The following is a 21,251-nucleotide window of genomic DNA, read 5'->3' as shown; positions in this document are numbered from 1 at the left end:
TTCTTTATCCACGGAGTGGTCCATCCATCAAATTGGTGTCTCTCCAATTTAGAGATACGGATGTCGTGTGGGACGGTGTCACATGCTTTGCACAAGTCCAGGTAGATGACATCAACTGCTCTACCCCTGTCCATCAGTTCCGTAGCCCCATGTCCCTAGTTTGTCTTTTATTCAGTATGTACCTATAGAATCCCTTCCTGTTATCCTTAACATCCCTAGCCAAGTTTAATTCTAGGTGGGCCTTAGCTTTTCTAACCCGGTCCCTAGCTTCCTGGACAATATCCCTATATTCTTCCCAGGCTGCCTGTCTTTGCTTCCACCTTTTAGAAGCCTCTTTTTTTTCCTTCAGTGTTTCCTCAGCAGCTCCTTTTTGATCCAAGGAGGTCTCCTGGCCCTCCTACTGTGCTTCCTTCTAGTTGGGATGCAACACTTCTGAGCTTGCAGTAGGTGATCCTTGAATATCAACCAGCAGTCTTGGGCCCCCCTGCCCTCCAGGGCTATATCCCATGGAACCTTACTAAGCAGGTTCCTGAAGAGGCCAAAGTCTGCTTTCTTGAAGTCCAGGGCAGTGAGCTTGCTGCGTGCTCTCCTCACTGTCCTGAGGATCTCAAATTCGACCATCTCATGATCGCTGCAACCAAGGCTGCCTTGGAGCGTCACATTTCCAACGAGCCCTTCCCTGTTGGTGAGCACGAGGGCAAGCATGGCACCTCTCCTTGTGGGCTCCTTTATTACTTGCAGAAGGAAGTTGTCTTCTACACAATCGAGGAACCTCCTGGATTGCTTGTGCCGGGCCGTACCATCCCTCCAACAGATATTAGGGTGGTTGAAGTCCCTCATGAGAACAAGGGCCTGTGAGCGTGAGGCTTTTCTTAATCTGTCTGTAGAGTGCTTCATCCACAGATTCCCCTTGATCAGGCGGTCTGTAACAGATCCCCACAGTAATGCCTCCCATAGCTGTTCTCCCTTTAACCCTGACCCACAAACTCTCTGTGGACTGCTCACCTGTCCCCAGACAGAGTTCCATACTCTCCAGCCTATCCCTAACATAAAGGACAACTCCCCCTCCCTGCCTGCCAGGCCTGTCCTTCCTAAAGAGCCTGTAACCTTCCATCCCAACACTCCAGTCATAGGAGCCGTCCCACCATGTTTCTGTGACGCCCATTATATCATATCCCCGTAGACGCGCCCGCATCTCTAATTCCTCTCGTTTGTTCCCCATGCTACGGGTGTTTGTATAGAGGCATCTGAGCCGAGCTCCAGATGCAGCCGGCTCATTGGCTGGAGCGGCTGGGGTATCTCTACATTGCTGCAAGCATTTATTATAGGTGCTGGCAACTGACTGGGTGTGTTGGGATGGAATGAAGACCCCCCTCCCCCACCACATCTAGCTTAAAGCATCCTTGTCCAGTCTGGCAAGCCTCCTAACCAAAACCGCTCTTCCCCTTGTCAGACCCCAACTCCACCAGCCCGCAGTAGACCTGGCCTACTAACTTGGGTCACATGTTCAAGATACACAAACCCCTGACACCACCCTTCTAACCCTTTGTTAACCTGGCCAGTCCTCCTAGCCTTTTTAGGGCTCTCCCCTGTATCCTGGAGAATGGATGAAAAGACAACCTGAGCTCCAGAGCCCCTAACCACCTCTCTCGGGGCTCTGTAGTCCTTCTTTATGTTCTCCAGGCTACTGCTAAGTACATCACTAGCACCCACATGGATCACTAGAAGTGGGTGATAGTCAGCGGACCTTACTAGAGCAGGCTGCCTCTCTGCAACATCTCTGATCTGTGCCCCTGGTAGGCAACACACCTCCCTTGAGACTAGGTCAGGCCAACAGATGGGTGCCTCTGTGCCTTTCAAATTAGAGTCCCCTGCCACTATGACCCGCTGCTTTTTCCTGGCAGCACCAGTAGAGATCTTTCCCAGTGCATCAGGCGGTTGTTTCTGGTGCGAGTGTGTTTCCACATTAGCCCCCTGAAGGACAGCAAAGCGGTTCTGGGTGGGGACGGCAGATTTAGGAGGAAGCCCCTTGCCTTTAATTGTCCTCATCCTCTGGGATCTGTTTTAGATTTAGATGTCTCAGTGGACACCTGGAACTTCTTCTCTACTTGCCTGGTGTCCTCATGGCTGCACAGGCTTTACATCTATTCTGCAGCTGCTTTTGGGATCAGCATTTGAGTCGTCATTCATTCTCCTCCTCCAAACCCAGAAGAAGGTAACAGAGCATGTAAGTGCTTTGAGAAGAGCCCCAAAATCTGTGTGTGGAAGCGAGTAGTTGCTGGGGAAAGGCAGCCCCTGGTGCAGTGAAATGTAGTACTTCATTGTGGGCTCACCTGGGTTGTTGCACGTGCCAGCTGTAGTTCAGTGTGTCTGATGGTTGTAATGCTCAGTCTGAGTTGTCTTATGTTTGTGGGTAACTGAATGCCCTTTTTGCTCTGCTGTTACAGCAGAACTCAGCTGAACACTTCCCATTTGTTACCGAGGGAGTGCATCAGCCTGGGTTGCTCTGTCACTTCAGGCAAATCACTCTGCTTCTGCACAGCGTTCTCACTTTTCCTGTGATGTTAATGATAAGGTTGGGCTGGTTTTGGGACCAGAGTGGGATTAGGCCACTCGGGAATTTAAATCCTTCTTGTTCAGGTGAGCGAAGTTCTGCTTTAGGAGTTGAGTTGTTCTTGTCTTCAGCCAGAGCCTGTTATGTCAGTGGTGTGCGAGGTGAGCGTGTTGTAGCATGGCCTAGTTCGGAGACAGCTACTTGTGTGTTTCTGTAGGGTGAGAGATGCTCAGGTGCTTTGTTCCATTTGCATTGTGCTGAGAGTCTGATCAGAGGATGGGAAGTTTCAATGCTTTTGGGAAAAATGGGGTTACCGTCGCTTTGAAAAGGGATGGAACGGGACACAGTGCTTGTTTCACGTGACGCAGTGCTTGTTTCACAGGGTGAAAAACCCACTGGGAATCCCTCTTCTTCTGAAGGGATAGAAGACGAGCTAGTCAATGGATGTGCCACCCTGCAGGGAAAGGAGGTCTATGTTGCTGGTGTAAAGATTTTCTCGGGGTCTCAGACTGCCACAGCAAAGTTATGAGTTACTTTTTTCCATCAGACTCCTTTATCTGGTTAGCACACAGGAAGGAGTGAGAATACACATAGGTACTAGGCTAAGCCTTCCTGTGCTCCCCACACTTTTTGCTGGCATTTGGGATGGGTAGGGTGTGCCCAGGAGGGATCTGGGATGACTGTTGCCACCTGCTGACTCTTTCCCCCTTAGCAATCTTTCTGTGGTGGGGTCTTTGCCTGTGCATCCTTGAGCTGCTCTCCACCCCTTCCTCAACAAACCTACTTCTGTCTGTAACTGCACCTTCCTTGTCTTGCATGGCTCTACACTGTGGACTTCTCAGAGCTTTTTCCTGAAACTCCAGGCCTTGGATCACAGGAGGCTGCGTGCTCTGGAGGAGATCATGGGATCTCTGTTCCTGACCCTAGGGAGAGGAAAGGAGGTAAAATCCTCCCCACAGCTTGTAACAAGCTCTGTGAGGAGAGTAGCTCTGGTGACGTGGGGCAAGGCAGGCTGCTGTGTGAAAGCTGCTGCCCCTGAGCCTGTATGGACCTGGTGCACTGCAGCTTGCACGAGAAGATGAACTGATTGGAGGGAGAAGGGCTTAATCTCTCCCTGTGTGGCTGTGCTGTGGTCCCTTCTCCTCTCCTGCCTGTGTGTACTCGCCACCAGCGGTCAGTGACAAGTGCTGCCATGCAAAGACACTCACCTGCAGCGATGAGCTGCGTTTTCTGATGTGATGACAAACAGTTGTTCTGCCATGACAGCTGGATGCTGCCCTCTTGGCTCTGCAAATGGTGAAATCCTGAGAGTGCAGGTGTTGAGGGACTGGAAGTACACTCTTGTGCATGGAATTGTCCTGGCCCTTTTGTATATGAGCTGTGGTCAGCTGGTGAGACAGGAGGCCCTGAAGCCATGGATTGTCCTTTCTGTGTCACTGATGCCACTAAGCTGCCCTGCTCTAGTCGTGTCTAGGATTTTGGTTTAATTTTGAAGCTTTAAATGATGTAGTTCTCCTTCCTGGCCTCTCTATTCCTGTTCTGCATGGCTGATGAGCCTAGCTGTAATCTACATTTCTGGTTTCGTGCTTCTATAGCCAGAGCAGGTAGAGGTGAAAGGGCTTCCAGCAGTGACTTCATGTAAGTCCTCAGCTCTCTTGAGCGGGGCAATGGCAGGAGATAGGTCTGTACATATATCCTGAGGAGCCCGAGCTGCTGGCTGTCCTTCATTAGCTGGAGGAGGAATGACTGTGTGTGGGTGTTGAATCTCCCGGGGAATGTGCGTGTTGACCCACAGCAGGTTTATGCAAGCACTGGAATTGTAAAACGGTCCCGTCGGGGCAGTTATTTACTATAATTAAAGTAAATGCTGAAGACTTGATAATGAAAGAGCAGGATGATCTGCATTTATGAAAGTAATTTATCGTGATCAGCCTCTCCCGCTGCCAGGCAGGGAGATTGAGTTGTTTAAATCTCGGTTTGAGTCACGTCCTCACTTTAGTGGCTGTGAGTTTGTGCAAGAAGTTTTCTTTTCCACATGAGCTGCCTTGTCCCTTGAGCCGTTTTTCCTCTTGCAGAATGCTGAACTATGTGAAATGGGTCTGACACCTGTTTTACACTGACATCATCTGTTGTCTTGCAGTAATCCCTCCCAGCACAGGCAATGCTTTGGGTTTTTGTAGCTGAACTATCCACACACAAGCTAACAAGTTTAAAGAGAACTGGTGCACTTCAGGGTTCTATCAGGTGCTTCTTCATATACAAAGTTACTTGGGTTTGAAATGTTCCTAAACAGTTTTGAGCACAGATTTTGTGGATGTCATTGTTGTTCGTTAACTCCTCTGCATATAGGAGATGGAATAGCAGGTGTTCTGCCTGTGCAGTATGGTTAATTTGCAGCAACTTAGGGTCCAGCTTTTATCCCTTCTGCAGGCAAGTAGTGCCTCTAGTGCGAATCACTCGTGGATAAGAGATGTACAGTCACAGATGGTCGGAATTCCCTTGTTGTCCTGCTTTTTATGGGCTGTCAGAGTGAAGCTGTGGAGTTTTATCTAATAAATGTTTCCTCACATCTCTGCAGGTGATGGCAATTTAATTTTGCATCCATCTCTCGTTGCCTGACCTGATGGAAGTCAAGGCTGAGTTTTGTTCTACTGCTTTTTTCCCTATGCTTCACTGCACTTCACAAAGTATCATCAAGGAGCTTGAAACAGATGCTGGGTTCTTGCAGTCGTTTGGGTCAGGCAGATGACTTCAGTAGTTCAAGGTGAATGCCAGCAGCTCTTTTCCTGTCAGTCGTAGCTATTCTACTTAGGGGCTACTCTCTTGGGAAAGAGGTGGAGTTTCAAAGAGCTTCTGAAGGTGTAGGTGCACAGTTGAAGGTGCTGGTCCCTTTTGCACACTGAGTAAGTGCAAAAATTGGCACGAGGTTGGGTGGCAACAGGAAATCTTTCAAATGTATAAACTGGTGGCTGATACAGAAGTAAATCCCTCACTTGGTTTACCAAATCACATACTATGTGGTGGGGACTGCTTCAGAGCTGCTAAAAGCCAGCCCTTTTTTGCTGAGTAATTCAACTTTTGGAACTTGCTGCAGGGGATATAGTTGCAGATGATGCTGGTCAGGGTCCTGAGCTGGACCCAGACTTTGATGTGAGTGCAGATAATGCCTGTGGTTTCATGAGGGGAATTGCTGGGGGTGGAAGTTCACCAGTGGGTAATAGGACTGTGGCCTGAGGGAGGCCTGGGGAGGTCTGAGGCTGCTTCTGTTGGGTGCCTGGTGATCCAAGGCTGTGGTGCCAGGCAGGGATGGATGATGCACAAGTAGGTGGGTGAAGGTCTGGGCTTTCTCTGCATTTACCACCCTTCCAGCTGCTTATTTCTAGGCCTAGAACCTGTTCTCCAAGTGGCTTTTATGCACCAGGAGAAGGCAGTGGTGGTTCTTAGTGACTTTATTAACTAAGTGGGCTTCTAGAGTTGTGGCACATTTTCCCTGTCCTCCAAAGTTACTCCCCTGAAATGTATTTATCACATCAAATACGAAATCTAGTGGGTGTGTTTGTGGACTGCAGGACTGCCCTTAATCACAGGGACACCATTTCTTCAGGTGGATTATCTCCCACAGCTGGGAGACTGATAGACTGGAAAGACAGCTCAATCTAGACTTGTTTCCAGGGAATGAAATGGCTTTATTAACCTTTGTATTTCTAAACTGCAGGCATGAGTAATAGTGATGATAATACTCTAATTTTCTGTTGCTGGGCTGGGAAGCAATCAAATGGGCATATTCTCTGGACACAGTTTTGAGTTAATGTTCTTGGTTTTCCAAAGGAAAATGTAATGATGCTGAGAGTCACATTTGCAATGTAAAGAAAAAGGGGTGTGTGTGTGTGTGTGTGTGAGAGAGAGACAGAGAGCAAGACTGAGATGGGGTTTACAGGAGACAATACATGGTCAAGAAGTTTGTTTCCTTCTGTGTGCATTTGCCAGGGGGGATGTTTCCTCATCCCCTTTGGCACTCTCCCGTGAAAAGGCGTTCAATGGGAAGCTGTTCACGGGCCCTGGGAGTGCCCATCACCTCCTTTGTGAGCATGTGAGGGCTGTGGAAGACCAAACCATGCTGACGCTGGATGAAGAAACTTCTGGTGAAGTCCTATTTGAAATGAGGCAGTGAGTGTTAAGATACAAGGTGCTTAAGGTATAAGGCTTACAGAAAAAGGGTTGTCTGCAATTTTGAGTTGCAGGCAGAAACTTGTTGGAGTCCCCAAGAATTGTTAGCTGTATTTTAAGCTACCTGCATGAGGCTGGGGTACTTAACTGTCAGTTTTAAAATCAACTAAAATTGATACAGGGGTTTAGAGCTCTCCAAAAACTTCCTGGTACTTTTAAGGTGTGGAAGATTCCTATAGGAGCACTGCGCTTTGGGGCTCTGACCCTGTATCTCATAGGAGAAACAGGACAAGGTGGTTTTGGGGTGTTTTGGGGCTCTTTTGGGGGTTTATGACTGTTTTTGTCCTGTTTTGGGTCTGTTTGGAAGCTCTGACCCTGTATCCCATAGGAGAAGCAGGACAAGGTGGTTTTGGGGTGGTTTGGGGTTGTTTTGGGGTTTGCTTTGGCTTGTTTTGGCCTTGTTTTCGTCTGTTTTTGGCCTCTTTTGGGGCTATTTTGGGTCTGTTTTGGGGCTCTGACCCTGTGTCCCTTAGGAGAAGGAGGACATGGTGGTTTTGGGGTGGTTTGGCATGTTTTGGGGTTTTCTTCGGGTGTTTTGTTCTGGTTTTCGCCTGGTTTTGGTCTGTTTTGGAGCTATTTTGGGCCTCTTACCCTGTATCACATAGGAGAAGCAGGACAAGGTGGTTTTCGGGTGTTTTGGGTTGTTTTTGTCCTGTTTTCGGGCTGTTTTGGGGCTCTGACTCTGTGTCCCATAGGAGAAGCAGGACAAGGTTGCCTTGGGGTGGTTTTTGGGGTGTTTTGGATCTGTTTTGGGTCTGTTTTGGGGCTCTGAGCCCCACAGAAAAAACAGTTCAAGGTGGTTTTGGCTTGTTTTTTTCCTGTTTTGGGGCTCTGACCTGTGTCCCATGAGAAGCAGGACAAAGTGATTTTGGGGTGGTTTTGGCCTGTTTTGGGGGGTTGTTTTGGGTGTTTTGGCCTGCTTTTGGCTTGTTTTTGTCCTGTTTTGGGGCTCTGACCCTGTATCCCATTGAAGAAGCAGAACAAGGTTTTTTGGGGGTGGTTTTGGGGCTGTTTTGGATGTTTTGGGGTGGTTTTGGCCTGTTTTGGGGATGTGTTGGGGTCTGACCCTGTATCCCAGAGGAGAAGCCTCGCAAGTTGGTTTTGGGGTGGTTTGGGTGTCATTTGGTGGTGTTTTGTTGCTGATTTTGCTAGTTTTGTCCTGTTTTGGGTCTGTTTTGAGGCTCTGACGCTGCATCCCATAAGAGAGGCAGGACAAGGTGGTTTTGGGGTTGGCTTGAGCTGTTTTAGGGGTGGTTTTGGGTGTTTTGGTGCGTTTTTTCCGTCCTTTTGGCCTGTTTTGTGTCTGTTTTGGGGCTCTGAGCCTGTATCCGACAGGAGAAGCAGGACAAGGTGTTAATTTGGTGGTTTTAGGGTGGTTTGGGGTTGTTTTGGGGGTGGTTTTAAATAGGTTTTGGTTGTTTTTGTCCTTTTTTGAGCCTGTTTTGGGGTTCTGAACTTGTGTCCCACAGGAGAAACAGGACAAGGTGGTTTTGGGGTGGTTTTGGTGTGGTTTTGTCCAGTTTTGGGGCTCTGACCTGTGTCCCACAGGAGAAGCAGGACAAGGTGATTTTGGGGTGGTTTTGGCCTATTTTGGGGGTTGTTTGGGGTGTTTTGCCCTGCTTTTCTCCTGTTTTTGTCACTTGGAGGTGATTTGGCCCTTGCCACGGAGCTTTGTAGCTCGAGAGATTTGCACGTGTTGGATCTGTGCAAAAGTAAGGAACTTCTTCCTTCTGTCCAATCTCAACTTCCCCTGTTTAAGTTTTAAGCCATTACCCCTTGTCCTATCACTCCAGTCCCTAGTGAAGAGTCCCCCTCCAGCATCCTTGGAGGCCCCCTAGAGACTGGAGGCCCCCTTGTAGACTGGAAAGACAGCTCAATCTAGACTTGTTTCCAGGGAATGAAATGGCTTTATTAACCTTTGTATTTCTAAACTGCAGGCATGAGTAATAGTGATGGTTATACCCTAATTTTCTGTTGCTGGGCTGGGAAGCAATCAAATGGGCATGTTCTCTGGACACAGTTTTGAAGTTAATGTCCTTGGTTTCCCAAAGGAAAATGTAATGATGCTGAGAGTCACATTTGCAATGTAAAGAAAAAGGGGGGTGTGTGTGTGTGTGAGAGAGACAGAGAGCAAGACTGAGATGGGGTTTATTGGGTACAAACTGGAACACAAGAGGTTCCACTTAAACTTGAGAAGAAACTTCTTCTCAGTGAGGGTGACGGAACACTGGAACAGGCTGCCCAGGGAGGTTGTGGAGTCTCCTTCCCTGGAGACATTCAAAACCCGCCTGGACACATTCCTGTGTAACCTTATCTAGGTGTTCCTGCTCCGGCAGGGGGATTGGACTAGATGATCTTTCGAGGTCCCTTCCAATCTCTAGCATACTGTGATACTGTGATACTGTGATACAGGAGACAATACATGGTCAAGAAGTTTGTTTTCTTCTGTGTGCATTTGCCAGGGGGGATGTTTCCTCATCCCCTTTGGCACTCTCCCCTGAAAAGGCATTCAATGGCCCTGGGAGTGCCCATCACCTCCTTTGTGAGCATGTGAGGGCTGTGGAAGACCAAACCATGCTGACACGGGGTGAAGAAACTTCTGGTGAAGTCCTATTTGAAATGAGGCAGTGAGTGTTAAGATACAAGGAATGAGGCAGTGAGTGTTAAGATACAAGGTGCTTAAGGTATAAGGCTTACAGAAAAAGGGTTGTCTGCAATTTTGAGTTGCAGGCAGAAACTTGTTGGAGTCCCCAAGAATTGTTAGCTGTATTTTAAGCTACCTGCATGAGGCTGGGGTACTTAACGGTCAGATTTAAAATCAACTAAAATTGATACAGGGGTTTAGAGCTCTCCAAAAACTTCCTGGAACTTTTAAGGTGTGGAAGATTCCTGTAGGAGCACTGTGCTTTCATCTGCAGCAGCTCATTTGGCTGGGCTGGGCTGGGCTTTGACCTCTGCTGCTGTGGCTCGGAAGAAAAACTTCATTAAATGTGGATTTGTCAGAGGGACACTTGTCCCTTTCCTTCAATTCTTTCTTCTCTAAATCTTGTCCATTGAAAAGGGTTATAATTCATAAATAACATTACAAGAGCTCTTGAGGCTTGCCTTTTCTGGGTAGGACTTGGGAGTCCCTGCTAAATAAGGGCGGAAGAAAGCAAAGTTCCTTTAAAGGTAAGCTCAGGCTGGAGCTTGTGTTTGGCTGCACTGGTGTTCTGTGGGACAAGCCCCGCAGGCTGGGCCTGCAGCTGCAGCAGCTCTCCAGGTTCTTGCTTGCAGTGGTCAGTGCAGTTTGTAGGTGGCTCCCATGTGCCAGCACATGCTCACCTTGTCCAGTGTCCCCCTGCTCTGTGTGAAGAGCAGCCTTGGAGAGTGGGAGCTGCTTTTTCTTTCCTGTTACAAGGTGAGCCACAGTTTTGCTTCCTTTGCTGATACTTGTGTTGCCCAAGCAGGCCCAGTCTTCACCTGTCCTTGTTTGTGTGTCAGAGGTGCTCTTCTGACGTCCCTCTCTTGCTGTTGGGTTGCAGAGGCTTGGCATGAGATAGGGACTGCATTTTGGTAGGTGTTGTGGATGTGCAGATGAGATGCAATCTTTCCAAAAAGCTCTCTCAACAGAAGAGAGTGGCACTGAAAGAACAGAAGTAGCATTCTCTCAGCTCTACAGAAAGAGCTGGATGCTATAACATGCCATGAAACTGTTTCTGTGTTGCATGGAGTGCTAACATGTGTTCCCAACCATCTGGATTTTTTTCAATGTAATTGTGAAAAACTTTTTCTTGTAATAATGCAGTGAAGCTTTTGCACAAGGAAATGATGTTCCTCTTTGCCACTGGCAGAGCCTTTGCCAGTGTCTGGTGGCAGCGTGGGGCTGGATCTGTGCTCCCTGAGCAGCAGTCACCTGCCACCAGAATGCTGAGGTTAGTTGTTTCTGTTTTGCTTGCTTTCTCCACATTGGAAATTTTAGGAGCAGATGGATGATCTGGGCGGGCTTCCAGACCTGTCTACACTCTGATCCTCAGTCTCCTGCAAGTGCTACAGGAAACATGGGAAATACAATGTGCATCTGAAAACCAGCCAAGAGAAAAGAGGATTCTCTCTAAGGCAGCTCACATGAGCCTGCAGAACCCCATGGACTGAAAAGACAAGCTCTTTGCACTTGTTCACCTTACGGATTTCAGCAGGAGGGCTGGCACAGAGCTAACTAGTCTGAGTGCCACTGCAACACTGGGGGTACTGGGGCTGCTCTCCCCAGAAAACCAGGCTTGCTGCCTCCTTAGGTCACCTGCCATCACTGCCTTGTTGCAGCTACCTGTGGCTGTAGCCACATCCAGTAATGGGTTTCCCCAGTAGAGACAACAGCAGTGGGAAACGTTGGCTTGCTCTGGGCTGGATGGGAGGCATTGGCCTGGAACTGACAGGACCATTCCATGTTCTCTTGAGCTGCTCATTCCCCTCCAATCCCATCATCACATGGCTATGAACCACTGCCTTGCAGTACAGCCCTGTGGGAGTACTAGGCGTATGCTCTTGAAGCAATTTGCTTTTGCCTTCCTCCATTGCTATTTGTCAGCAATCAGCCAGCTGCAGATATGGTGGAAAAAAAGAAAAACATGACCTTTTCCCCCGAGCACATGTGGATTTAGTAAAAGTGGTTTTAATACCAGATTAAATTCAAGAGGATGACTGAGTTAACAGCACAGTAATGCAGCTCTCATAAACTTTGTAGGATTTAAAACCTGAAACCTTGAGGTATTATAAGAAAAAGAAAATTAACTGCAGCCATAAAGTCTGAGGACAGGAGTGTCCTCTGCTTGTTTATACTGTTCAGGCTTGCCAGTTAGTAAGATTAATTGAACCCACTGGTTGCATTCCTGATACTTCCACAAACACTCTCTGTATTTGGCAGGTCACTGTCATTATCCTTCAACCCAAGTTTCAAAATGATGAGCTTTCCTTATGAGGCTAAAAGCAGCAGCTTTTCAGGGGAACCGAGAAGAAAAACATTGCAAGTGAAACCCTGGCTGCTAGCCACTTATCTCTGCTGAAGGCAGGTCCCTGCTCTACCTGCAAGCCTCTGGGTCAGATATGCCCATGTCCCTGGGTATTGGTGGGGAGAAGGACACCTGCACATTGCACTCGCTGTGCAGAAAGATTCGGAGAAACAGGAATGTAGTTACACAGCAGTCAGAGGAAGCAGCCAAGTGAGCAAAGGCATTAGGGAGAAAAAGAGAGAAGCAGGTCAGTGATCAGAAAATGGTAGCAAGCCGTGCTGGCACTCAGTGTCCCAGGCCAGAGTGTAATAAAAATCGCATCTGGAATATTGTGTCCAGTTCTGGGCCCCTTAGTTCAAGAAGGACAGGGACCTGCTGGAGAGAGTCCAGCGCAGGGCAAAGAAGATGATTAAGGAAGTGGAGCATCTCCCTTATGAGGAAAGGTTGAGGGAGGTGGGTCTCTATAGTTAAGAGGAGACTGAGGGGTGACCTTATTAGTGTATATAAATATATAAAGGGGGAGTGTCACGAGGATGGAGCCAGGCTCTACTCAGTGGCAAACAATGATAGGACAAGGGGTAATGGGTACAAACAGGAACACAAGAGGTTCCACTTCAACTTGAGAAGAAACTTCTTCTCAGTGAGGGTGACGGAACACTGGAACAGGCTGCCCAGGGAGGTTGTGGAGTCTCCTTCCCTGGAGACATTCAAAACCCGCCTGGACACATTCCTGTGTAACCTTATCTAGGTGTTCCTGCTCCGGCAGGGGGATTGGACTAGATGATCTTTCGAGGTCCCTTCCAATCTCTAGCATACTGTGTGATACTGTGTGTGATGAGCAGCACAGTGCTTTTCATGATCTTAGGCTAATATTGACCTGCTATTCCCAACAGTTTTCCTGTCTCTTTTCTTGGTTTCTTCCAAGTGTTTATATTACAGTGGTTCCTTGTGGACCCCTGTGGAGGCTGCTCCATATCCCTGCCTGATGCTGTGATTAAAAGGCAGGATGCCATGGTGTATTTTCATAGAACTCTTAAATATGGATTTTAGAAAGAGGAGGTGTAGGAAAAGTTGATAAAAAGGAAAAGATTTGTTGTGCCATTTTTTGGTTTTAATGGTTTCTTTTCTCCCTCATGATGGCACTTCACCATTTCTATATACCCAATAGAAGAATAACCCTGAAATAGCAAAACAGATGAAAAGTTACTGAAGAATAAATGGGGTTTTCCTGTTTTATCTCTGCAGTGTGCAAGCAAAATCACCTTTAAGGAAAACCTCTATGGGGAAGGCTTCCTAAGAGATGCCAAATGTTCTATTCTACTTCAAAGGTTGGATCTGATGATCTGAAAGGTTTTTTCCAACCCAGTTGATTCTATGATTCTAAGTCCTAGAATTACAGAATCACAGACTGGTTTGGGTTGGAAAGCACCTGAAGTTCAGCTAGTTCCAACCTCTCAGGCTTGGGCAGGGACATCTCACACTAGACCGTGTCACCTCTAAAAAGACATGGTCTAGTGTGAGATTTTCATTATTGATGTCACTAATTCATTACAGGAAGCGCTGAACCCCTTCTTTTACACTTTCTTTGTTAGAACTTGGGAGGGTTACCCTGGAATGTGATATATACCATGAGTATACATCAGGGAGATGTGTATTAGAATGAATGGAATAGGGAACACTTGGCAGAGTGACTGCTACCAGAATAAAACGTGCATTGCTTTGCTAAACTGTTTTTTGATGAATGTTGATGCAAATGGAGCAGATCTCTGATAAGGAGAGGGTTTGCTATCCAAACCCTGGGGATTGATGGGCTTTTTAGGTGCTGAGTGTCTCCATTAACTGTTTATTATGGCTCTATGAATACAACTTACAGTGCTTTAGGAGAAGATGGCTGAGGAAAACCAAACCAAGCAAGTGACAGAGCTGACTCTTGTGGGACTGACGGACAACCCGCAACTGCAAGCGTCTTTGTTCATCCTGTTCCTCCTCATTTACTTCATCACGCTGGTGGGGAACCTGGGCATGGTTGTGCTCATCAGGAGCAGCGCTCAGCTGCAGTCCCCCATGTACTTTTTCCTTAGCAACTTATCTCTCCTCGATGCTTGCTACTCATCAGTGGTGGCACCGAGGACGTTAATGAACTTTCTGATGGAGAAGCAAACGATCTCTGTCATCGGCTGTGCAACCCAGCTTTACTTCTTCATAGCCTTTGGCACCACCGAGTGCTTCCTCCTGGCTGCGATGGCGTACGACCGCTACATGGCCATCTGCAAGCCCTTGCTGTACTTGTCCATCATGTCCCAGCGGTTCTGCATGCCGCTGGTGGCCAGTTCCTATGTGCTTGGCCTGCTGCACTCCTGGGTGCACACAGAGTTCACCTTCAGCCTGCCTTTATGCCAGCCAGCCAAGGTCAACCACTTCTACTGTGAAATCACGCCTGTTCTGGCCCTCTCCTGCTCTGACACACATGTCAATAGGTGTCTGATACTTGTCCTTGGTGGGCTGGTGGAGATGGTGACCATCTTGGCCATCCTGGTCTCCTACGCTTTCATCCTCGCTGCTGTCTCAAGGATCAGCTCTGCTCGGGGCCGGTACAAAGCCTTCTCCACGTGCACCTCTCACCTGGCTGGAGTCACCATCTTCCACGGGTCCATCCTCGCCCTGAACTTCGGACTAGGGTCTGGCAGCAGCCTGAGCACGGATAAGGTCTTTGCTGTGTTCTACTCGCTGGTGGTGCCCATGCTGAACCCCCTGATCTACAGCCTCAGGAACAGGGAGGTGAAGAACGCCCTGAGGGACTTTGTCAGGTGGAAGTAGCTTTGGCACGATGTTTAGTTGCTGGTTTTGTGACAAAGGTCTCCAGAGCTTCAGTTGACACCAAGGACTTTTGTTTCCCCACCGTATTCCTTCGCCTTAAAGATCTGGTTTGGAGCCATTTCCAAGTCTGTCTTTCTTCCTATGACTGGCTTGTGCACAACACCACAATCTGATTTATCTGCTCTATTTTATTGCCTTTATTTTTTTCCCCCTCTTTTTTTGTCTTCTGAGATGGGCACTGAACATTAGTTCTGGGCTCCTTGATAGCCCTGTGAAAATGCTCTTCCACAGCCATCAGCATCTCCCAGTTGATGGCTTAAAACCTGCCTCTTCTCATTTTCAGGGTCTTTCTCCCCTATCATTAAAGGGCAATGATTTTTTTCTGTACAAGTGCAGGAAATGAAATCAAAATAATGAATGAAGTACTTTTAAGAGAAAAACTGGCATTAACCTCACCTAATTAGGCACTGCTCTGAGATCTCTATCTTCTCTATTATCTATGGATAAAGCTAGATATGGTATCTAAAGATGAGATTTGTTAACTAATTGTTAGGTAGATAAGGCTGTTGAATAGTATCGTCTTTAATGCTCATTTCAATGTAGGCCAGGTTTTGAATCATCTCCAAAGAATCCAATATTCTCCTCCAAAATATTCAGGCTGGTCTAACAGCACCTGCAGAGCAGGGTAAAGAGGCCCATGTCCAGCTCTTCCTGCCAAAAGGTGCTTTCTTTTTGAGGTATCGGAAGCACTTAATGAGAAGACCTCTGTCATGTATTTGATGTGAGAAGTTTGTGTCTACAGCCAGGGCTTTCTGCTTTTTGTAGATCCCTTCTCTGCAACGATTGAAGCAGAATCATGCAATGAAGCTCTCAGTATAAAATGTATTTCCAAAACCTCAAGCCTGTTTCTTATATTGCTGGAATTTACAATTGTGCCTCCCCTGCACGTTAGACTGAGGTTCCTATTGCCAGTTCACTGAGTTGGATCCACACACAGGACTATGGCATTCAAGACTTCCCTTGGAAAGGTAGCACCAAGTGTGGGTAAACCTTTGACCATTTCAGTTGTCTCTGCTTTGGAAACTTTCTTAAACCCAAGAGGAAATAAGGACACCAGAGTGGGCTAATTCATCAGACAGTGATGAGCCCTCCACATGACACTGCTCATCTAGACTCCTGTTTCCACCAAAGCTCGGATCAGATGATATTTTGAGGTCCAGCCTGAGCTTTCTGTGGCTCTATGATTCTATATGTATAGTCTAAGCCAAAATATCCAACAAAATGGTAGAAAACAAGGTGTGGTGAAGGTTTTAAAGGAAACTGTCCGATATCAAAGGTCTCTTTCCTGCCAAGTTCTTAATGACATCAAGCATTTAATGACATCAGTTCTGGCTTCTTCACTGACTGCAAGTAGGAGCCATGTTCCCCCACATGTAAGACAATGTGTTCTCTTAATACTGTTGTTTTTCAGAGCACATAAGCAGTGTGTTCATTATAAACATACTTTCCAAATAGAAGTTAATTCCTACTCACATCAGCTAAAGGATTTTTCCCCGATCAGTGTGTTTTGGCTTCTTTGAGACCCAGATAGTTCTCAATTAACATTGATTCTGTGTTCAGGATTGTCTTTCATCAACAGAAACTTCCCACAGGCTTAATTCTTATATGAAATCCACTGTTTGGTGTTTCCCAGTGCGCTTGAGCATGAGCTGGGCATGGACATGGGATGTGGGTGCTGATCTCGAGCTGGAATTCCATTTCTCTCACCATTTAGGTAAAAGGTCATGTCAAATGAGTATAAAATACCCCTTAAAATGAATGGGAGGAGACCTGATGTGCCCAAATTTTCCTTTACACTGGGTGGTCTCAGCACAGTTCATCATCCTGTGTTATGAATGATATTGTCTACAATTTTTTCCTTTATGTATAATCTATTGTAAAGCTGCAGCCTGGGGAGGGATTTGCCCTGATAGTCAAAAGTGCAACTTGAGAGCTTGATTCCCACCAACTTCTTCTCTTTGAAAGGCACAAACAAACGCTATGAATCTTTTGGAAACTTTTCTCCGACTCTTTTTCAGCAAGCAAATGTAAAACTACACTTCCTCTTCCCTCCCACCCCAGCAGCTTTAATAAAGAGCTCACAGGTAAGAGTGAGGAATTTTACTGGAGCAGAGAACAAGGTCAACAATCTTGTAAGAAAAATAGATAATTACGAGTGACAAAAGTTATAAATGAATAAAGCTGATTGGTGTTTCCTGTGAGGAAAAGGAGCCTGGGATAATTGAGGGTAATTTCTCCTTACAGACTGGTGCCTACAAACTGAATTGAAGTTTGAGGTTCCTTCTCCTCTTGATTTCCTTCCAAGGAGCATGTGATGGCTGGGTCTCTCTCTCATTACATACTGTCATTGACTTCTGTGCAGGATCTGTGGAAGAACATAAAGTCATGTGGATTAGTGAAAATCTCATTGTTTTAGTGCATCACAGTCTTCCTCAGTTAAGATGAACTGTTCAGGTCCTGCATGACAGAGCTCCTTTGTGTAGCCAGTGGTTGAAGAACCTCCTTGTGCACTTGACCAGAGCCGTCTTCACGTCCTTGTTCCTCAGGCTGCAGATGAATGGGTTGAGCATGGAGGTGATCATGGTGTAGAAGATGGAGGCCACCTTATCCAGTCTCCTGTGGCTGGATAGCAGTTGTAGGTACATGAAAAACGTTGTATCATAGAATAAGTCAACAACCATCAAATGGGAGGTGCAGGTGTGGAAGGCTCTGGCCCTGCTCTGTGCTGAGCACATCCTTTATGTGGAATCCTTCGATTAAGACCTGCTGAGCTGGTGACTCTGGGCTTCCACTGTATTCAAGGATGAGAAATGGGCATTTTGAGGCAATGATCAATTATCCCAGGGTGAAGTAACAGGCCTTTATCCCCCTGAGCAGCCTCAGCTGGGGCTCCATCCCCACCCTCTGCCCATTTGTCCCCCTTCTCTATTTAATCTCAGCCCAGGGAGGTTGAACTTCATAAGAGGAGTTCTGGTTCCCAGTTTGGCAGGAGGTGTGCACACCTGTGGAATCCTTTGATGAAGACCTAGGTTTGCTCATAGGCTTTCCTAGCAATTGCTGGACCTGACTTGGCCTGCTCTCATACCTATCTTGTCATCACCAACTTGCCTGATGATTTGGAGTCTTGGCTGAACTTGGCCCAGGTCTCTGTTCCTGCCCTGCTTCACTTGCTCAGGTACTGTGGGGTGGTCCCTGCACCCCATGGTGTTCCCCTTTGGCTCTGTTTCAAGAGATTAAAGACAGAAACCCCTGTGGTACTGGCCAGGTTTCTGCAAACCGTCCTTGGGTGGCATGGTTTAGCGTGAGGTGCCCATGGTAAGGGGGTTGGAACTGGATGATCTTAAGGTCCTTTCCAACCCTGACTATTCTATGATTCTATGAAATTAGAACCTTTCTCTGGCTGCATCCAACAGCCCAGCCAGGTCTCACTGCTCTGGCACACGCTCTCCATTCAGACCATGTCCCTGCATGGGCAAATTAGGAGATAGTCTTCTCAGTGAGGAAAATAGAGTAATCAACTGAGCATTCTATTCAGTGTTATTCTCTGGTCATTAGTATCTCCTCCACTTCAAAATATGATATTAGAATTATGGTCTTTAGTAGATAGGCAGCACTTTTATGTGGAAATGGGTTTCAAGTCTTAGTAAAGACTCTTTGATCTTTCCAGCTTCAATGTTTCTTTGCTTTGAAGATGCTGAGGTGCCATCTCTAAGAAATGCTCTTTCTCAGTAACTTCAGGACAGTTTCCGATCTTGTTCTATTCTGTCTCCCAGAAGACAGCTCATCTCAAAGGTTGAGGAATTAACAGCTCCAGATTTTTAACTTACAAAATCACTAAGGAAATTTTTCAGCTAAAGCTGAAGGGGAGAGGAAACAAGATTGGCATAGGTGATGTGCCCAGTGAGGCTGCTGGCATCGTATCCCAACCATCTAAGATAGAAAGTAATAACCGGTAAAGACAGGAGTCTGGTAGATGCAGCCAAACATTGACACCCAACACCCTATAGAACTGAACAGAGAAAAAAAGGAGACTTGGAGGATTTACTTCTCTGAAGCTCTGATTTATAAAGCAAGCCAGGAGGTGAGAAAATCATTTTTTTTTTCTCAAGATAGAGATGATTCTGTGCAGTGCAGTCATGCAGATCCATACATTGAGTCCAAGTGGAAATGTCATGGGAATTCTAAATACAACTGGCTCTGTCAGCTTCCTTTGATCTCGCTGCCTCCCCAAAGGGCCCATATGCTTGTGCAAAGGAAACCGGAGGTAGCAGTAAAAAGATTAGAAAGTAAGAAATCACTTTCTTGGGGAAAAATAGAAACAGCAACAGTATGAATTTATAAAATGACCTTAAATACTGGAGTCCAGTGGGAAAATCAGTGGGAAAAAACCCCTATACAGTTATATCCAGTGTAGATGCCAGGTATGTTTTCCCCAGGGCTGATCAAAAGCCAGCATATCCCCATAGCCAAACACTGCAGCAGGCTTCGAATAAATCCCTCTTGCTGAAGGATCACTGCTACCACCTTCCATTTGGACAGTACCCTCCCAGTCAGCTGTCTTTAGGAAATATCTAAAAGGGTGCTCAGGCATTGGAATAGGCTGCCCAGGGCAGAGCTGGGGTCACCATTCCTACAAGAGTCCTAAACCATGTAGACAAGGACCTTAGTACCATGGGTCAGTGGTGGCCTTGGCAGTGCTGGGGAATGGTTGGACTGGATGATCTTAAAGGTCTTTTCCAACCTGAACAATTCTGTGATTCTCTAAGTCTATATGTGTCACTTTATTTGTAATACCAGTTTTATACATTTTATTTGTATTCCTCTGTCACACATATATATATTTACACACATAAACACATATTACACATATTGGAGCTGAGGGACAAGGTCAAGAATCTTGCAAGAAAAGTGGATATTTATCAGTGACAAAAGTGAGAATTGAATAAAGCTGATTGGTGTTTCCTGTGAGGAAAAAGAAGCCTGGGATAATTCAAGGTAATCTCTTCCTACACGCTGGTGGCTGAGAAGTGAAATGAAGTTTGAGGTTCCTGCTCCTCTTGGTTTCCTTCCAAGGAAGATGTGATGGGGTTTCTATTTCTCATTAAATACTCTGACTATTGTGCAGGAACTGTGAAAGAACCTACATAAAGTCATGAGGATTAGTGGAAAATCCCATTAGTTTAGGCGTTCTCACTTGATGTAGAGTATTCATGTCCTGCATGATACAAGTCTTGCATGTTGCCAGTGGTTGAACAACTTCCTCCCGCACTTCAGCAGAGCCCCGTTCACCTCCTTGTTCCTCAGGGTGTAGATGAAGGGGTTGAGCGTTGGGGTGACCACGGTGTAGAAGACGGAGGCCACCTTATCCAGGCTCCCATGGCTAGAAGAAGGTTGTAGGTACATGAAGAATCCTGTCCCAAAGAGTATAGAAACAGCCATCAAATGGGAGGCACAGGTGTGGAAGGCTCTGGCCCTGCTCTGTGCTGAGCACATCCTCAGCACGGTGCGGATGATAGAGATGTAGGAGAGTAAAATGACCATGCTCGTGCCCACTACGTTGATGGTGACGAAGGCAAAGATGAGCATCTCGCTGCTGTGGGTGTCGGAGCACACGAGCTTTACTACAGGAACTTTGTCGCAGAAGAAGTGGTCAATGCGGTTGGGACCACAGAAGGAACCTCCAAACACGCACCATGTGTAGATGATGGCACTGAGGAAGGCGAATAGGTAGGATGATGCTACCAGCTGCCAGCAGACATGACTGGAGATGGTGGTCACATAAAGCAGGGGCTGGCAGATAGCAACGTGCCGGTCGTAGGCCATCATGGCCAGGAGGTGACACTCAATAGTGACAAAGAAAGCAAAGGTGAGGAACTGCATCATGCAGGCAGTGAAAGAAATGGTTTTGTCCTCTGATAACAGATCTGCCAGCATCCTGGGGGAGATGACTGTGGAATAGCAGATGTCAGTGAAGGCAAAATGGGTGAGGAAGAAATACATGGGGGTATGGAGGCTGGGAGACACCTGAACCAAGATGATAATGCCAAAGTTCCCCACCAAAGTGACAATGTAAATCAATAGAAACAAGACAAAAAGAGGGGTCTGCGCATATGGGCTGTCTGTAATTCCCAACAGGATGAATTTAGTCTGCGTGTGATTTCCTCTCATGACCAGGTGTTACCTACCAAGGCAAAAGGAAGGAAAAACATCAAAATCATTGCAAACAGAAATTCACTTTTGGACCATATTTAACTACAATCGATCACCAGTTTAACTGCCATGTTTTGGTGGAATTAATATTTTGTATTGTATTTTTTAAACCAAAATTATATGATTTTGTTCTTCATTTGAGGTATTTGAAAAAGAACAGAGAGTGCGATGGAGCAAAAAATGCCATTTTTGTTCTTCTATGCTGAGAAACATAAACTATGGATTTATTCAAGCACCTGATTTTTCAGGTTTGAGTGAGGAATCAGATCTTTACTCACTTTCAGATTGGAGGCAGTTTGTGTCAGAAGACAGCTTAGAGGAACCTCATAGGAGCACACATAAACCTTGAGCAAGAGAAAGTCACATTCCCATTGAAATCATAGCTTACGCATTAA

At 46.6% G+C, this 21,251-nt stretch overlaps 2 protein-coding genes across 2 annotated transcripts; one reads left to right on the top strand and one right to left on the bottom strand.

Annotated features, from left to right (window-relative positions):
* Nucleotides 1-13,656: 13,656 nt before the first annotated feature.
* LOC133263489 (olfactory receptor 5T17-like) lies at nucleotides 13,657-14,586 on the top strand. The gene has a single exon (XM_061443268.1). The coding sequence runs from the start codon at nucleotides 13,657-13,659 to the stop codon at nucleotides 14,584-14,586; it is 930 nt and encodes a 309-aa protein (XP_061299252.1).
* Nucleotides 14,587-19,854: 5,268 nt separating this feature from the next.
* On the bottom strand, nucleotides 19,855-20,814 carry LOC133263488 (olfactory receptor 8U3-like). The gene has a single exon (XM_061443267.1). The coding sequence runs from the start codon at nucleotides 20,812-20,814 to the stop codon at nucleotides 19,855-19,857; it is 960 nt and encodes a 319-aa protein (XP_061299251.1).
* Between the last annotated feature and the right edge of the window lie 437 nt (nucleotides 20,815-21,251).

Source organism: Pezoporus flaviventris, unplaced genomic scaffold (assembly GCF_033815535.1).
Source record: "Pezoporus flaviventris isolate CSIRO_AGI_PZ_B2104156 unplaced genomic scaffold, CSIRO_AGI_Pfla_v1 ptg000326l, whole genome shotgun sequence".
In the NCBI taxonomy this organism is placed as follows: Eukaryota; Metazoa; Chordata; class Aves; order Psittaciformes; family Psittacidae; genus Pezoporus; species Pezoporus flaviventris.
The sequence above is the reverse complement of the archived record's forward strand: the minus strand, read 5'-3'. Positions and strand labels throughout refer to the sequence as shown.

Bases quoted from the DNA above. Each gene is read 5' to 3' on its own strand.
- LOC133263489 (XM_061443268.1), top strand. From the start codon at position 13,657: ATGGCTGAGGAAAACCAAACCAAGCAAGTGACAGAGCTGACTCTTGTG.
- LOC133263488 (XM_061443267.1), bottom strand. From the start codon at position 20,814: ATGAGAGGAAATCACACGCAGACTAAATTCATCCTGTTGGGAATTACA.